The 20,229-nt window shown below is 35.5% G+C and overlaps 1 protein-coding gene across 10 annotated transcripts in view; it reads right to left on the bottom strand.

The window, feature by feature from the left end:
* Window positions 1-20,229, bottom strand: part of LOC148650471 (teneurin-2-like) — a 413,744-nt gene that overhangs the window by 112,491 nt on the left and 281,024 nt on the right. For all 10 annotated transcript variants that reach the window (XM_088604296.1, XM_088604299.1, XM_088604298.1 and 7 more), the window contains one exon: window positions 1,946-2,184. In XM_088604296.1, the coding sequence (XP_088460422.1) occupies window positions 1,946-2,184 (239 nt within the window). The remainder of the gene's footprint in view (window positions 1-1,945; window positions 2,185-20,229) is intronic.

Genomic DNA, 20,229 nt, shown 5'->3' with positions numbered 1-20,229 from the left:
TTTTCAAATCAATTTTAACAGTTCTTCAAGAAACTGTTCTTTCTCATGTTCTAGAGTTTAGAAAGCAGAGTGCTGTAATGGCAGCTTTATTTGCTAGTAATTCATGGGTAGAATTACAGAGGCACACCACAGCTGTGGCCCAGCAGAGAACAATGTATAGCTAAATCTGAACGTAATCCCACTTGTAATGGAAAACCTTTCTGTTCACATTGCTTCTGTGCTTTCTTATTCAAAGACATCTACCTCCATCTCCCACCTTCAAAATGTAAACCTGATTCTGTTTGTAGCTCAGAGTTGCTTTCTTCTTCATGAATCATAATATTAACCCTGTGCGATCTGAACTTCCCTTTAAGTCACTGATGAGACTGCATCAAGGAACTGGGAAATCTCTTATTGTCGAGTTTTCCAATTCGTTCTGAAGGATCTCAATACATCATCACAATGTATAATACATCAAAGCTCACAATACAGATCAGAATGAAAGCAACATTAATGCCTAAATATTGAAATCCTGTTTTGTAATAAACCATGAAAAAAGAAAACTGCATTTGCTTGTTTCTTTTTATATCCTCATATGTCATGTACACGCCACATGAGAAATAAAAGCATTAAAGGCTGTTCTATGAAGAAGCTCATGACGAATATTTTAGAATTGTAATCATTTAATAAAGTATTGGGAACAATCAACTTACAAGCTGCAAGATTTTCATAGATAACAGTAAGCAACATCCAATCCTGAAATTATCATAAGATTGGGTTATTTGATTGTTTTCTCTCAAATGCCATGGAATGCATTGGCACATAATGACCAATTATAAATAAGCATGTTTCTTTGCGCACTATAAAGGGGACTGCTAATTCTAAATTGTTTTGAAAATGCAGCTGTCCTTGTAAGTATACAAGTGCGGGTAAGGACTGCTAAATAATAGGTTTTAGAAATTCCTGCTGAAAAACATCAACAAATAGAGCAAAAGCAAATTCAAAGTAATTCAGTGGTACAGCAAAAAATACTATATGGATATTATCTACCTTATAAGCCTAACCAATGCTGGACAGCTGGCTCTGTAGATTAAATATTTGCAGCTAACAGCATCAAAATCACTATGAATTCTGGTATTGAAAATTTCACTGTCTCCAAATGCCATGCAGTAATGGTGTCAAGCCAAGCTTTACAAATCTTAACCACGTCTTGGGTTTGTAGACACAGGCAGCTAGGAAAGCACTTATATCCGCATCACTGTGATCCACTTCATGCATGCAGGAGTCAATGCACAATGAAAGCCATTTCACATAAAACAGTATTAAACCCAAACAAGTGTGAGGGTCTGTTTATTTAGCTAGCAACCAAGAAAAGGAGCACAATATATTTTTCCAAGCTGCAAATCCCAGGTGAAATTCATTTGTTGACTATTTTCATGTGCTCTCATCGATAAAGCATACCATATTACAACTTTCTGGGTTAAACGATTTAGTTTTGTAAACGTGCTTGGGGACAAGGCAATACAAGTGATGTATAAGTCAGGAAGCAACAAAATTTGCTAAATGTAGAGGAGAAATGCTTTCAAATTCCACTCCCAATACTTCAGAAACTTAGCAGCTCTATACACATACCATTCATCCTATATACTGTACCTCAAGAGATTCTTCTTCAGCATATGTTTGGAAATAAAATCTGCTCTTAAAGAACACATTTTATTTCTATTTTCTTCAATACTGCATTATCAACATATAAACATTGAAAGCCATTCAAATAGCAGTGCAGAGGGATTTTTCCAGGTAGCACTGAGCTAGTGAATTGTATCATTGTAAAGAGAATAGGAAGAGTCCATTATTCCAAACCTCAAAATAACCAAACATTCTTATTTCTTATCCTGCTGCCAAACCTATGGGACTCAGGTGTGCTATTTCTCACAACGCAGAAGCATTTAAAAGCGAAGGGACATACCTATGAAGTAGGAAAGCAGTATAGCCAGGACAACAGCAGCAGCAATGGCTGACACAGCGGCGCATTTCCAGCTGCAGTATTTAGAGGGCTTCTTCAGCTTGAATGCGCTGCGAGAAAAGGTGTTTCGGGGAAGGAGCCGTGGTGGTGGGGAGTAGACGGTACCGGATGTCAATGGGTAGCCCGGAGATGAGCTGCTGAAGAGGGGAGTGGTCCCTGAAGAGGTCTTGAAGAGAAAATGCCTGTAGAAACAAAACAAGTTATTCAGGTGTGAAAGCAGGAAAACAATATCCTGGGTACAAAGTAAAAAATGGAATTAGGAAAGTTATCCTTAAACTCTCCACCTGGCACAGAAAGGACTAGAGCTGTAAGGCATAATTAGACGCTTAGCAGAAGCTCGGTAAGGACTGAAAAACTGAGTGGATAAATTACACCAAATGGAAAAAGTCAGTGGATAATTTAAACAAAGTCTGGACATTTTATGTTGTGTACAACTTGAAAGCGATCTTGGAAGACATAAATTCACTTGGGCATTTCTTTAAATGCTTGACGAGACTACTCTTTTGATATTAGAAACACTCTCTTGTGCCAGTTCTACAGTATGTTCATTAAAGCTATGTTTATTTTTAGTGAAATCTGAAAGGGGAAAAATGCGTTTTGTATTTTATTCTGGAGAGAACTTCAAAACTATATTTTGCAAGCATTTCTATTTTAAACTGAAGCTACAAAATGTCAAGGAGCGATTCCAGTTAGTAATGTTCCTCAAACATGTTGTCTCATTTTGTCTCATACACATTCAGGAAAATTGTTGCTGAGCATTTTGCCATTTGCAAAGTACTGCAGGCCATGAAAAGCTTGGTGACTTGATTATTTCTTCACTCTATTTACATAATTTGCAGGACAAGTCTGACTTGTGTTGCTCCTAGGAACCTTGATAGCATTTTCTAATGATCCTGAAACAAATGAACAGTGGGAGCAGTTTCTTTACTTATAAGTGAGGAGACTTGCTTTCTCTGGAAGTGTCCAAATTGGTACATTCAGAAATTTGTAGAGGCATTGTTTGGGTGCCCTTTAAAAGGCTTTATGTGAATGCTCAGTAATTTACTTCATTCTTACATGTACACAGTACGCTCTGCCAGCGAATGCAATGACAAAGGCAAACAATTATCAATACTGACAGATTCAGTGAAGTAAAAGTTATACAACAAATGCACATCTAAGAGATGCTGTGCTTTTCAATAATTTATAACACACTCACTCTGAATTTCCTTACAGCTACAACAGGTTGCGAGATGCTACAACGATCTTCCTCGTGAAACATTAGGAGCTGCTGATTTTGTGAGATGTAAATGCTGGCTGTGTAGTACTTACTATTAGATGCATTTTCTGCAAATTCTTCATTGCGCTCATCAATGCTGCAAGAGGCTAGCATGAACCTTGACAACCCGACAACAGCTCACCGGGAAGACCCCATACTGTTTCACATATTTTCACTAATTACAGCAGACAGTAATGTGCTGGACAATACTGAGGATTGTACTGCTAGAAGTACAGTATCTCAGACAATCCAGATCTTTAAAATCGTGTTATCATACTTTCTTGGAGAAGAAATTCAATTGGAACTAACATTTTCCTTCTACAAATGTATTCTTTCTGGCAGTGAACAGTTTAGTTCTAAAACCCCACATAGTACATAGAATACTTTACATGCTCTATGTTTTCTCACAAACTACATAACAGAACAATAAAAAAACATGTTTTAACACACAAAATATAGTATATACTGTAGGCACTTTCATAATTGAATGGGGCACATCTAAATGTACGTGTTGAATAGGCCGCACCCTCTTCAACCTCTCCCATAAAATCAATATAATCATATTTTGTACAAGGAATTTGCACTGCACTTTACACTGTGTCTAATAACTGATTTTCAAAACTCAGAATGGCATTTGCAGCCATGTCACTACTTGATAACAGTGGCTATTTCATTCAACGGCTTGGGTACTGTATGTGTGTGGTATCTGACTCACAGATCAGTTTGTTGACTGACTAATTATGATTTGTTAACAGATATGCCACAAACACTCTCAGCTGACAATGTCAATAAAAGATAATCTAATAACTGAAATATTATACTATAATATCTGATTATAGTATATATAATATAGTAATAACTGTGTAGTATATTATTTACCGTATCACCCTCAAAATGTAACAGAAAAAAAAACAGAATAAATTAAAAAGGTATAAACATGCTAGATGCACAGATTGAATAAGTAGAAGCAGCTGTGTCTTGACATTGAGAGGAAGATGTGAAAGATGGTCTAGGAGGAGGAGAGGCAGGTGGTGTCGGCAATTTAACATTATAATGAACGCACTTAGAAAGAGGTAAGTTACTGTACTAATGGAATTGCAGAGCTGCCTGGTTAGACAGACATCTACCAACAATATAATTATTATTCAGCCTCATGTCTTGAAATAATATATTTCTTCTATCATTGTTTAAACTTTTTAACTCCTTCCATGATAAAAAACTATGATTCTTTGTCTACAGAGTACTGTATCATTACTTAACGGTACATTAGCTACCTTCCTTCCCATCAAGTGTTCCAGTGAGTTTTGAAAAAGAAAGCAGCTGAGAAGCCTGTTGTGTAAATGCAATAATAATTTTTAATGTTAGCTTTGATTCTCTTTTCTTGCACCCCAGTCCTTTATCTCCAGTAGAGAATATAATTTGCATGATGTGACTTCAATGGTATTCATAAACAGCAGATAAATGCAATAAAATAAAGCCCATTCATCTGATTAAGAACATTATCTATCTAATCAGCACTCAGCAATTGCATTAACTATATACAGTACATTATATAACTTTGGAGATTCAGCTTTGTATAAATAATTTATTACTTAATTAAACCAATAAACTCTCCTAATGTCTGATAGATTGTGAAAAGGAAGGCTGTTGTGCAAATCCACAACTGTCTACGTAAACAGAGTTCAGGTGCATTAATACCTTAAATTAAAAGAGATATATTTCTAATAATATTTAGTAAGTTTTAATATACTGACGGGAAATTTGCATAGTTCATAAAAAGAAAAATGAGAATGTTTCCACCTGTGATAAAGTGTGCAGAGCCCAAGATTGTTCTGTAAATGAATGGGAATATGTTTATTTTGCTGTCCTGCAATCCAAACTTACAAGAGGTGCAAAAGGAAGCTATTTTAGGAGTCTTTTTGATATTTTTATGTTTGGTTCTTACATTCTTCCCCATACAAATGTATTGCTTGCATTTTTGCGATTAAAAATGAATTAAAAAAAAACTCTTATCATATGCAGTCTGTACATGAGACTAAACAGACAGCTGTTTTCAATATTCCCAAGTTGATCTTTTAGATATGAGGAAGCTCAAGAAGCAGATGATATTACAAGACTAACACGTTGTCTCTGGATTTTATATTAAAAGAGATAAATTAGCTGTCTCAAAGGAATTTAATTTCACCATGGAAAGACCAAACTTTTTTATGCTGGAAATGAAGCAAAGAACAAGACTCTTCATTTATACATTAAGAACCCTTTTTTGACATCCCATTCTCTAGTCCAGACACTACTTGCTGAGACAGACAATTATGTACAATCTGTCAACTCCATTTACAGATTTTTTCTTTTATTTTCTAACGTAATTTGAGCTCTGTAGAGGTGCTCCTGAAAACATTCCTCAAAGCATGAATGCAAGGCATAGTGTAGGGAACAATATCACTGTTGCTCAGACTTCAACACAGCAGGTCTTAAAAATAAACCTCAAAATATCCTATAATGCTATTAGGCTTTCCCATGACAAATCACTGTCATTTTTTAAACAACTGTTCAGAATGTATTTGTTGTTGGGATAATACTAACAGTGCAACAATCAGAGTGATGGGGGAATAAAATGAACACGCAAAACAGGATATCAAAAAATCTAAAATGAAAGGAAAGTGGAGATACAAATGACTGTTTTCATAATGAAATCTCTACGCATGATGTGCACCGTGGTTTGCATTACACACAGTGTAACAACACTTCATCAAAGAAGTGTACAATTAGTTTGCAAAACGATGCCAAAATTGAATAGACAGCTTATGAACATAACAAAACTGTTCCACTACACTGCTTCAGATAACAAAAGTGGTTATTAACTATTTCACTTTGCATCAACCTACACTTTTATATATGTATGATTCAGTATAAATTACATTTTGAAATAACAAGCACGCTCCTAACAGCTCCTAGTGTGTATTTCACATTAAAAATTCTATTAATACAACCTGAAAATCACACTAACCCCAATGGCAAATACATACACACTTTGTTTCTCTTTCCTTTATTGTGGGAATTACCAGATTGACATCTCTGTGTTTCAGAAGAAACCTTGTCATTGCAGCTCCAGAACGCAGTTGGCAAAGCCTTGTGAAAACTAATGAAAGAGATGGGTATACTTTAATAGAGGCTTTTCAGATTTTGTGCCTATATCTCCCAGGAATGATACAACCCGCAGATCTCATTCTGCCAATTCCAAGAAGGATGGCTCTTGTTCACCTCTCAAAGTGCCCCGCGGGACCTTTCATAAAAGGCCATAAACCACATCAAAGGCGGATTTTGCAGAATTACTCGCTCATCTGCAGTGATCTTTTTAAAATCTCTCACATCTCATTGGATATTTGTCTATAACCTTGAAGGAGAACACTGGAAAACAAGCGAACGTGTAGCTAAGCATCCAAAACATGAACGTTAAAGCTGAAACATATCCTTATACTAAAAATAAATACACAAAAGATAACATTTTTATTTTTACCTACAATACTGGTTTTGCAAGAGCATTCTTTTGTCCTATGTCAATGTATGTACCTGCAGCTTGTAAAGCTGAGAAACTTCTCAATTATTATCTATTAGAATGTATCAGGGGAGTTTCTTGTGCCTTGTTTCCAGCAGCCTGTGGGCACTATCTTTGTTTTGTCGTTGTGTCTTTTCTTTTACATGTGAGGAAGTGTTAAAGTAAGGAGACAGACTGCCACACACGTTGCCTAAAGACAGAAAGCCCTTGTTACTCCTCTCTGGTACACCGTGACAGAGATATTGTTAGACAGGCAAAAAAAGCACTGCAACTAGAAACTGCCTGACAGACAGGTAGCACAAGTGCATGTCTAAAAATACGGTTACAGTCCTTCGGGGCAAGTTCAACTGTCACTGTTTTAAATTAAACTAAAACACAATAAATGCTTCATTCAAAGCCCAAGGTCAAAAGATCCCAAATTTTGAATGCCAACTAATTTTTCTAAAAGAGGTTGAAGGCATTCATTTTGATGACTGACAAAGGTGACAAAAGGAAATTAATTAAGGTGGTTTGGGGCCTGTCACCACATTTCTTTTTTAATGCTAAATCAAAGAACATGGTTATCTGACAGCTGTGCAAGATTTCTTAGTGGTACAGAAGATTTATGTCAAAAAAATTAAGTACTCTTAGCTTACAAAGTATTTTCCTTGTAAATACAGTTAATTGACATAAATGTTTTATTGCACATTGATTTTGTTTTGTATTTTTGTCAAAGCAAGTGATTTAAAAATTACCCGAGCCAGCTCGCTCTGCACCTACTTTGAAGATGAATGAAATGTTTAAATTATGAATCAAAAAAGTCAAGTTCAAAGTAAAAACTTTAAAAGTGAAAATTAAAGCTCTAAGGCAACAGAGGTAAGATATTATGTGGGAAAAGAATAATGTACATCTCATTTCTTGGTTTTTTACTTTTTTTTTCATTTTGGTGTTTCATTTCTGTGTCTATCACATTGAGAAGCCAGAACAAACATTTCAAAGGTATGCAGGTTTCTTAAGAGGAGACTTAATAATATAAATCTCAAACAGATATTTGAAATTGACAAAACTATTCATCTAATTATGTCTGGTGTTCTTCGTGGTTCGTGTTTGGGGTCACTGCTTTTTCAATATCTTCAAAAAAATAATCTTCGAGGCCATATTGTTTTCTATTATTATTGAACTAGTCACATACAAAATTATGTTCACAATTCATTACAAAGCTCTTTTTGAAAAAATACACTGCCTATGTCTAAATGCTGTGGAACACTCTTGGTGAAACAGATGGGCTGAACTGAAAAATGCTTAGATTTCCATGCAATATCCAGCCTAGCGTGAACACTCACAGAAGATTAATCGTTTCAGGGCATGTCTAAACATTTATTTAATATAAAAAATAGTTAAAAGAGAAGAAATACTAGAAAAAAAAAACTTCATGAGTGCTAGGCTGAAGAAAAAATCTCCAGCTGACTCAATTTTACAGTATTTTACCTACAAAGAACTAATGCAGAAATGGTACTAGGTAAGAAATGAGTTTCAAAATAACTTATTCTTCAAAGAGTGGCCAGAGTGGCCCAATGTGTTATTCTTTTTTAAAAAGATAAATGGGTTATCCAATGGATTATCTTCTGCCACTGACAGGGGACATCCCTCACACTGTATTGACAAGACCCTTGTCATAGCCAAAAAAAGCCCTTGATACAACAATCCCTCAAGAAACCCCAGCACCTAAGACTGCAATTCACTTGTCCTTTCTTTCCATTTCAACACACTTTCTATTTCCAAGGTCATCAAGTAAGATTCTGGTACAGAGCCTTCAGCTTTTTTCCAGACCTACCAATCATCTCAGACTGCCAACCATCTAATCTACAGTATATACTGTTTTCTTGTCCAAATATCCCTTAATTGTACACAGTCACCATCCAAACCAAGAACCCTTTTTTGCAACAGAAGCCTCTGCATCACTTGCGAATGCATATCCAGAAGCATATATCCCTAAATAGATGGCCCCTTTGGCTATTTTGAAATCATCCAGAGAATGGTTACTGTATGTACTGTATGTACTGAATGATTAAGGCCTCTGGCCGAGGGGTCTTTCCTTCGACCTGGCTTTGAGTGCAATTTAAACACCCGTTGTGTGTGACATTACAGAAATAAATGTGGGGATACTATTGTCAGGATTAGCCACTGTGCCATCAGTGGAAGTATTTTCTATGTTTCCGATATTTAGGTAATAGTCACTCTTAAATACCCATTCATGGTAATAACATAGGGTGGCCACGGCTATACTCAGACTATAATGTAAATCCCTCTGTAGCACTGCTGTGGGGGACGCACCTTGTGTGTATCTTCTTCAGTGTTCTCTGGAAATAGCCTTTTTTTGGTACAAATTAAAACCCATCTCAAACCTTTACTGAACTGTGCTGTGACTTCTTGCATCCCAGCCAAGAGGAAGCCCATTAAACCCAATCTGATCAGAGGGCATCATATCATTATATGATTATTACAATATCACTTATTGTATCTCTTGCAAAAGGTTCCTCGCCATTGAACAAATTGGGCTACTATTTCAGGGAACATGTCAGAGCAGTGAGGTTCATGATAGTTTCCTATTTTCCACTTCTAATGGTGACTCATCAGAAGCCCAAATTATCCTTTGACTAGGTTTTTCATCTGGTTCATAAGTCTCTGTGAGAAGATCCTTGAGTTGTTCTAACAACCGTATTACATTGCTCAATTCCTGGAATAACATGTATATCATATTCAGCTAGGATTTTTAATTCAAGATGATCATTTAAGTTTATACATTTTATAAATATACAACAAAATGACCAACTTGATTTAAAATGTCTAGCTGAACCCATTAAATTGAGCAATACAGAGCAAATGAAAAAGGCAGCACTGCAAATGTTCTAAAAGATTTAAAAGCAAAGGATTAAGTGTCTTGAGTTCACATATGTTATGATTACACTTGCAGCTAGGCTGCACAACTACAAAGCCAGCAATAACATTTCCCTTAAAGTAAAGTTAATCATCTTATTCACTACAATCACATTTACAAAGAGTAAACACCTTGACTGTTAGGAGTTTCACATCTCAAAGAGAACACTAATGTGTGACTTCAAATTTTAGTTGAATCCTTAAAATAATAACTAATTAAACAGTATCAAAATATTTCCTCATCTGAGGAACATGACAGAAAGCTTTGCTTCCAAAACATGATCTCCTCAGGCAGTTTCAGTTTTTAATGAGGACTCAATACAGTATGTAACTACTGTACATTTACTATAACAAAGCATTGAATATCTCCCAGTATCTTGCATGTTTCACTGAAAGAAGATGACAGAGGAGAACTACATTAACAACTATAAACAAAATAATTTATATTTCAGTGAAATTACCCAATATCTAAAGATTCCAAAGTTCTACCATTTTTGTGTTTCTTACAGAAATAGCTGACCAAGAAAGATCATTAAGTAAAGGTATCTCAGCTGCTGATTCATTTTGTGTTCTAAATAGATACCCCAAAACTTGAAGAACACTCTTTCTGCCTTTAAAAAAAGTGACCCACATTAAAAAAAAATGTGCTCTGTTATGGTTAAAAAACACCAAGGTAAAGTTAACTGAATTATGTGTGAGTACCATAGAATTGGAAGAGCAGCATGGCACAGAATTTTTTACATTAAGTGGGCCCCTCCACTGCTAACAGCTATAAATTTCATCAAACGAACAGGCTCACTAAGAGGCAGTCATTTCACGGCGGATAGCTTCAACTTAACTTCTGCAGAACATTACTAAAACTTCACAAACTGTGGAGTTCACTTACAATTTTGAGTCACACACTGAACTAAGGTGTTACAGTATAATTAACAGTTTGTGTCCCAATGCACCTCCAAACAAATACATGCTTTAAAACTGATAATTTACTCTATGCATGCAATCACAAATGCTGTATTCAATGTTACATGATTTTTAGGCAGCTAAGATATACAAGAATAAATTGGTCTCATAAGCTAGTCAAGTTTCTACTCCCAGCACCTCATACCACACAAAGATACCCGGAAACATCTAACCCCAAAGTCATCTTTCATTAAGAATTCAGTGTTTTCAATTATTTACAAGGTGCTGAATTTTGAGTTCACCAGAATCATGTTCTCCTCTAAAACATATAGCATTGTGCTTAAAGATACCAACCAAGCTAGATGCTCATAGTAGCAGGATAGATTTCGAAATATTTGTCAGAAAATATGATACAGAGAGAATTGAATAAATCAAGGTTTGGATGTGGACTAATATCTTCAGCCTCTCACATTTAAAAATACATTTTATCCATCTTTTTCATTCCATGATTGGAAGACTCCAAGCACACATTAAATTGGTATTACAGTATTCCAGTGGCATACATTATTAATACAGACATCTCTGATTTGTACTTACTCAGAACAGTTTAGGATTTTATTAGAATTAGCTATTTCTTATGCTCGAATTATTTTTCCTGACAAAAACAACAAAATTCAGTAGTACAATGAAGTGCAGTCTTTCATAATAGTATTTTGTGAAGGACTTAACCTACTTGAAATCCTCTCACCTTTGCTCCTTGCATCATTAGTAATAGTAGGTTACATGTAATATATTTACAGACTCATTATCACTGACTCCTGATTTAAAGAGTAAAGGAAATTTATAAATACTATATATAAATATACATTTAATATGTTTGACTTTTTGAAGTACTTGTTTGACCTATACAATCTGTTAGGCAAAATGACAGGATTTATACAGAGGATAAGGTTTGTGTTATTTCCTAAACAATTAGTCAGAAATAACAGTGATGTTCATCAACCTGACAGAAAAACAGTTGACAGTTTAGGGGATCTTAACGAAAGCAAATCTACCAGTATGTCAAGCCTTTGATTTATGCTGATAACAGCCCCCTACTGCGCTTTCTTTTAATATTTATAAAGTTCAAAATGCTTTATTTCTTTTCCTTCCAAACACAGTCAACTATTAATTTGACAATGCAAGAGCCAGACAAAAACTTGTCAAGGCAGAACTGTTTATCTCACAGTTTTTTTTACCAGTTCCCTTTAAGCTATTGTATTTAAAAAGAAAAAAAAAGCAAATTAAGTAGAAGAAAAATGGGAATAGGAAGACAAAAGACCAACGATCCCAAATCAAGGCAGAGACTGAAGATGGGTATCAGCTGGTGAAGTGGTTTCAAGACTGTATTAATATCACATTTTGGGAGCCTGTATTGGACCCAGCTATCTCTTCAGTCATTTATAGCAACATAAACTGCTTTCTTTCCCAGTCTTTATCCCAGGCAGGGAATGGCAGTGATCACTAATGAAAAAGTATTGTTTTGTTCACAAGCCGGTGAAATGTTCTCAAAAGCTCTTCAGTGGTCAGGCCTCTTAAAATGGTGTCATGTCTCTCTTGCCCTTGGCAGACTACTCTAGTTTTATAAAAATAAGAATGTTCCTTCATTCTATTTTTGTCCTGTAAATATGCTGTACTTAAGGTTTTCTCTAAACTATCAGATAAAATAGAAAAACAGAAAAGATAATGCAATCTTTGTGCCTAACAAAAAGATTTAATGCTCTTTTTATGAGGGCACCATAATTGAATTATATTACTCAATTTTGCACCATAATCAGAAAAATTGTATGGAAGACTCCTTATTGAAACTAGCCCAGATTTCACTTATATACACACACCATGATTTCATCTATAAAGAAGCATACACCATCCTCATTTTCACAGATTTTGCAGATTAAAAAAAATGGTGTTGGGCCGCAATTACAGTCTTATTAGATCCTTTCTTCTGTTGCATGTTTGCAAAGGGATGCTGATTATCTGCTTAGGAAAACCAAGACATTTTGAAATGTGTGGCTATGTTGTTGTTGTCATGATTAATAATCATAATAAGATGATGATAAGAACAAAGATGAATGCTTTGACCTTCTGTGCCTTCTTCACTTCAGACACAGAGACAGACTGACACACAAACAGGGGGAGGTAACAGAAGAGTGAGAAAGGTCAACGGGGATATGCACAGAATTGTCATTCTGATCGTTACAAACTTGAAAATAATCCTTCCCCTGCTATTGTTATATCCTGACCTATCATCATATTATTTAAATGGAGCTTACTCCAACTTGGGCCATCATGCCTGGGGACACTGAGAGTTGGTGGGTAGTGGATTTTGCCATCAAAGTTTTTTTTGCACGGTACTTCTATCAGAGCTATCTAATTTTCATTACACAGGGGGAACCTGCGGCTGGTAACTTCAAGATGGGTTCTTCCAAAAGTGAGTGATGGGTGGGGAGGAGCATTAATGTGTACGATGTTGTATAAAGTTGATGAATATGTTCAAAAATTTTAAAATAAGCTTAACATAAAAAAAGGATCCCAGACAACATCTCAAGATCCTTTACCACATAGGAAACCATGTTCACTCGCCATGTGTCCTTCATAGATTTACCTTATAATCTCCAAATGCTTAAACATTATATAACGTCATGGGTATGAAGTGTAAGGGAAAAAAAAAATTCAAATCTTCCAGCTTTAATGTGTGCCCTGAAGCCACAAAACTGATTCTGAACTCTAAAGGGATTTCTGCAAAGCAACAAAGTAAATTAAATATAAATTAGAATTACATTTTGTGTCAATTACAGACCAGTCACATTTAACCAATTAGGGAATTTTACTCTGTTAAAAATATGCCAACCTGTCTCAGCAAATCAGTTTCCATGCAACTATTTTAATATTAGATGACAAGAGGGCTGCTGGTCCACAGTCAGAAAATGAATGCAAAGCACCTAATTGAAAGGGAGAATAATGCAACCGGGTACTTTGAAAAGCAAATAGGTTTGACCCTTCTTGGAGCAAAGCCATGCAATTTATAGGTCTATTGATACTTGAACTTATCAAATGTGAAGCACTGGGATTCATGTTGCATGTTCATAGATATTATCTACAGTACCCACACCAGCATAAAAAACATGTCACTAAGAAAATCAGTCATGTCATAAAGAAAATAAATTCTTAAAATCAAAGCATTTTAAACAAGAATCTCATGAACCTTTTGTTGCCATGGCTATCCTTTCATATCGTTAGCATTTTCAGAATTAAATGAATAAACTATGACAGATCCTTCTATTAATTTATTCATTTTTCAAAGGTTTGCTTAGAGTTTCACAGGACTTCATGTAATAGTCCAACAGCACTCACTTTAACACTATCGACACTGAACAAACTGTATTTTACTGTAAATGTCTATTTAATATGTCTATATAATACTGTATAATACCCTATATTTTAAAGTTGGACCACAGTTTACAGTATAATTAGCTCACTTAAATCATTCTCTTAACTCTTCAATTTAATCGTCACATTCTCCCTGCCTGGTGCCAATGAGGAGGCTAGAAAAGGTCTGCTTCGTTACACAGTGCAGTGCTGAAAGTTCGGATGCTGTGTTAATGGCTGAAAGAACTGGAATGAGCTGATGACTAATGCTGGTGATTGTTGTAAGAAGGACCAATAGGACAAGGAGGAGCTGGAGGGATGAGGAGACAAGAAAATGAGTGGAAAACAGCCTTGACAAACTGATATTAAGAGAAATAAAAACACTGGAGCAAGTTGTTTCAGCTCAAGTCTGGTAGAAGCATGTGGAGAGCACACGGGCCTCAGGCAGAAAGGAAGTTAAATGGAACAGGCTGGCCTGAGTCATGGAAAACAAGTACAGTGTGTGCAGATAAGAAGGAAGATGGAAGAACAAAGCAAAGCATAGCCACTTGATCTATCCTCCAAGGATACTTAAGTAACGACTTGAAACTAAAACAGGAACTACTCTGTAAACCAACGTGCTGGATTTGTGAGACACAGCTGTGCAATATCCTTATGTGTAGAAAAGGTAGCAAGACTAAACACCTGCTCATTGTTAAGGAGTAAGACTGGTCAAATGCTTCTGGATAGACGCAAAGAAAAAGCAACGAAATTCCACCCACTAGAGTACATTACAAAATTAAAAGGTTTATGCACTTGCTGTGTTTATCTCCGTAACTAAAAATACATTGTTCTCTACTTCACTACTCAAAATTGACAATTGGTTTACTGTAAAAAACAGAAATAGAATCAAAAAGTGCAAATAACTGCCTAAAATGTTCTGTATTGGAACATCAGGATCCAGACAGATAGCAATATTTCAGTGCTTGTTGCCATGGGGAGTTTATATGCCCTCAAATGTCATGGGGAATGACAATTTAATAGTCTCATCTCATACTATGGGATCTGTAGATGCATGGAACACAAAGAAAGTGAAACAATACTTGATCCAAATCACTAATTTATCATCTTACACCAAATCTTTGCTTGCTGCTTGGTTAAACCATTTAAGTGGATAATTTACTTTCTCCTTGTTTGTACAGTATGCACTTCATATTTGTTCATATCCCAGCACATGCTGTATGCTTTGAATTATATTATTTGTACCGTAGGTTTTCTGTAATTTGCTAAAATGACATTTTATTTCCAATTAATTATTAATGATAATTTATTGATATTTGAGAATCTCAAAAAAGACTAAAAGAAAATTAATGCTGAAAAACATTCTGAAGGTAATCAGAAAGGACCATACCCTGAACAGAATGCATTTCCACCTCAAACATCCTTATTTTCACCTTTTAGGAATTCTGTCACATGTACGCACTACAAGAGCAGTTTCTAACTGTGGGATATATAGAAGACATACATCATAATACTAAATACTAAACTCTCTAAGAACTCACAACATACAGTATATGGATGCCGAATAGACATGAATCACTTGTGTAGGCCTGATAAATGTTTTCAACATGAATATACTGTAAAACAAAGCCGCAGAAAAACATGATCAAAATCAATAAATCAATGAATCACAACATGTTTGCAGTATGGAACATGACACACTGTGAAAAGAAAAATGTTACTAGTAGCAGCTATGACCTTGCAGAATATGAATACAACACTGGCAGCATTGACACACACTTTAGGTCTAATCTGTCTCTAGACAAAGGACAGTTGTATGTTCTACCACTCTTACTGTGTAGGTGTAACGATAGGTGAAGGTAGGGTGATCATAATTGTTTTCTGTAATGGGCTTTAGGAAATTAGTCCAAAAGATGTTCTATTGAATTCCGATCAGGAGAAAAAATTGATCATTGCAAGACCTTCAACACTCTTTTCTTGAAATTGTGCCATTTTAGTCCTGTCACTGTGATCTTACATTGTCCAGTTGAAACAGTGACTCTACTGGATGGGTCTGAAGTAATGTTTAGCTCCAGCAGTATTTCAATGTTTTGCTGAGTATTTAGGTTGTCGTCAGTATGCATCAAATGCAGTTTGTGTTAAAATAGACTCCTCATCACACTGTTATCACCCCACTGGAAAGAATGACACAACAGTCAACACAGTGCTCACCCCAAAGTCTTCCTTTAGGTCAATCCAGAACAAAACTGAATTTGCTTTTGAATAAACTTCACCACTCTCTGTTGCTACACCTCTACAATGTCCTCCGGCACACAGAAGACAGTGATTTTCAACTCTCAGCTGTCAACATGTTACCTGTTGAATGGCTTCTGATCATGCATATATTTTTTATGGTAATGAGAAGCTACAGTCATTCTGCTGATTATCATTGCTTCCTTGAGATTCTCATGCTGTAGTCTCTGTAGTCTGAAAATGATTATGCAAATGGCTCAGAATGATGTGATGGGCCTAAGCTGATTTGGTGATGCTCTGCCTTATGGGACATGGGTTATCCAACACAGAGCTGATTTCCTGGACTATCTGGACTAGACTGCTAATTGTTAGAGCAGAATATCAGATTTTCCAGGTATCTTTGAGGATTTTCATTACTCAGATGGGACGTGGTCCTATCTTTCACCAATCTTGCATTAATTAAAATATAACAATGTGAATGGCTATTTATACAGATTCTTAATTAAATAATTTAGGCAATTTTAACAATGAGTTATTGATGTACAACTTAAGGCTCTTGTATTTTCACTGCATAAGAATGGTAAACAAAATAATGAAATAATAAGTAATATAAACATACAAAAATGTAGGAATTAAATCTAATAAACCATTCCTCAAAACATTGCACAACTGGCTTTGTCCCAGACAAAATCTCTTATGGACAATAGAGAAAAGCCCCCTTTCTTTTTAAGCTCCCCTAACCTTTTTAAGTTTAATTTCACTGCATTTCAGCAGATATTGACTGGTAAAGGATGGCAATCAATCTAAATACAAGAAAGGAATGCAGCCTGAGCCCTCATAACTAGTCTAGAGGGAGAGTGGATTTCAGTGAGTTGGAACACTCAAAGAATAGCTGGGGCTCAATTGAAGACAATTTTAAAGGTAATGGATATTTTTCACTCTATTGAAAAAAGGAGGAGCACACATATGAAAAGAAAATCAAATTTTCCTGTTACTCACTATCCTTTTTCCCCCCTTTTAAAAATCAACATGAATATACATTACCACAGCTTATGAGGTCTCTTACACCTACCGTATGAACATATTAATTCTAACGTAAGAGTTAAGAAGCTTGTTTGTTGCACAGGTATTGTCGTCATCCCTGCTTGAGCATCATGCTCATTCACAAATTTGAGTTCAAACTTAAATCTTAACCTTGCTGCTGGTCCACAGGCGAGCATTGTGCCTCGAAACCAAAACACCTAGGCCAGGTGGCAACACACCTCTTTCTATCAGCCCTGGTGTGCATACAGTAGGCTTCTGGCAGGTGGCAAACACATTAGTATAGATTAGAAGACCTTTATTATCTAAAACCTGGGAAGTTCATTTGCGTATACTTGGCTTTCCAGTCTCCTATAATCAATAACACACATTACAAAAAGCCAAAGTAATACATGCTTGTGCATTACAGATCATCTGATAATAAAATAGAGACCTTTTGTGTATGGAATGTTATGATACAGGACATGTTCTGTTCATACTTTCAATGTTAGCTTAATATTTAGTATTATTTGATTCTGCAAAGGCAAGCCCCCATATGGCCAACAACCGGTGTTAAGCCAAAAGCAGAAGCTGGGAATTAACTCAGATCATAGTAGGCTATTCTAAAGGCACTGTTATTTGTTAAAGTATTTTTAATGGATCTGTGAATTAACGCTGCAAACAGAAAAAGGTGAGAAAAGGAAAAGACTTGTTATTTTGCAGACCACTACTGTAATACTCTGTTGCCAAATGAGTTACTTTTCAGACTCATTTTTCTATTCTCCTTTTCCTAAGACGTTCCTTTAAAGCAACTGTCTAGTGAATGTAAAGAAGGGATACACAACACACTGATCCTTTAAAAGAATTTTACAAAGTCAGTATATAATTTAATACATTTGAACTACATTCTACGGTTCTCACTTCATTTGCAATAGATTTGACAACCTATTGGACCAGAAAGCATCAAAAGGGTAAAAATTCAGTTCAAAGCCATTCATTTAAATATTAACATTTAGCTATAGTGGATTTTCATAAAAAATAATAAGAGAATGTGCATAGTTTTTTGGGGGGGTAACATTACTTTTACTGCAGTTTCAGTATGAACACATGCAAAGATAAGCAACAAATACAGTGTACATGAATTCTTAACTTGCATAGCTTCCAATTCTTCCTCCATAGTATTTTCCCTCATACAGAAATAAACAGAAATACCTGGGAAAACAGAAATAATTTTTTGCTTTCCACAACCTAGAAAATATATACTGTAGGTAAGATCACACAATATGAATGATTAACAAGCTTTTTTTTAGATTAATGTACAATAGTATTTTTAGATTTACAGTAATAGTAAAACAAATGCAAGATTTAAAAACCACACTCGGCAACATAATAGCAACACAAAGAAGTGCATTTTCTCTCCAGTTGTATTTCAAACATTAAAACGAGAAAATATGTAAAGAGAATAATCTCTAATCTGGGCACTGTCTTGAAAAAATGCTGATTTTCTACCAATTACACTTGTGACACATTTGTTTTCCTATACAACATTCATTGACCCTTTGGATACAGTGAAATTTATAATTTAAGACTAATTGCACTCTTGGATATGATAAGATGTGCTGAGCTCTAGCTTTAAATTGAACTATTTACCTACTGTTTTTGATGCAACAGTGTGCCAATAATAAAACAAAAACTGTCTGAGTCAATTCACCTCTTTTATGTGCTCAGCTAGTCTCTATCTCTATTCCCCTGACACTTTAACTAAGCAGAATCTATTTCATTAAATCACATGGCAGTGATGTCACAAAGTCCATTCCAGATTGCAAATTTGTACAAACTGCATAAGAGCAACTCACCCATATGCAGCAACAGAACTGCAATTTATATACTGTATCTAGGATGCCTGGGTTGAATCAGTGACTTTCAACTGAGGCAGATTGCTAGGCCAGGAGAAGCTGGTCGAAGTCCATTTTTTAGAGTAATCTGCCAGTTCTCAGAGAATTTCCTTTTCTGATTATACAGTATATAATAGTTTACCAGTATATCATACAAGATTTATTTGACCACTAGAAAATGGTAATGGGGCAATGTACCTGCAGTAGGTAAGGCATGCCAACTTAAACTTCGGGAGCAGTAAAAAACAAAACGTTACAGGCATAAGCACTGTAGAATTTCTTTTGATCTAGAACTGCTGTTGTTACATTCTGACAAAATAGCATTCTTTAGTAATGTGTGTTAACTATTATATACAGATTACCCATACAGATCCAATTTAATTACACAGTAATACAATACTTGGCACAAATCTTAGAGATTAGGTTTTGAAGGTAATGAGCCTGGGCTGATGGCAGTGCATTATTAACAGTAATAAGATTGCCTGTTACCTTACAGTGCAATTCCTTCAGAGCTTGAGGAGGTAGTTTGTGACATTTGTGCAAGACGGTTATCTATTATGAGTTCAGTTTTTTTCATCTTATACCACCCCGTGACAATGAAGACTGTTCACCAAGTTGTACCAACAGGAGCAACTCCACAGTACAGAAAATACAAATGGATGGGATGTCGATCTAAAATTTACAGCACAAGAAACATTTTTTCTCCGTGAGAGTGAAAATAAGGTCTTTTTATGTCAATGTAATGCATACAATAATACAAAAATAAAGCATTTTCATAATTTGTCTAAAGTTCAAAACTTTAAATAAATTTGTAAAGTTTTAGCTTGTACTCACGATAACAGAAGTAGGAACACAGTTCGCCTAATACATTTCCTTTGTAAATGCTAGCTCTGTACTCTTTATAGAGCACATTGGCTCAACTTTCTTCTTTTATCACTCCAGTAAATTATTCTGCGTTAGCCATTAGCAAATATGCAAGATTTATTTTCTACATGCAAAGTAAGGTGGTGTCATTCAAGGATCCTCATTAAAAACCTAACTG

Source organism: Lepisosteus platostomus, chromosome 13 (assembly GCF_059453375.1).
Source record: "Lepisosteus platostomus isolate fLepPlt1 chromosome 13, fLepPlt1.hap1, whole genome shotgun sequence".
Lineage (NCBI taxonomy): Eukaryota > Metazoa > Chordata > Actinopteri > Semionotiformes > Lepisosteidae > Lepisosteus > Lepisosteus platostomus.
Note: the sequence above shows the minus strand (reverse complement) of the source record. Positions and strands in the feature narration are given on the sequence as shown.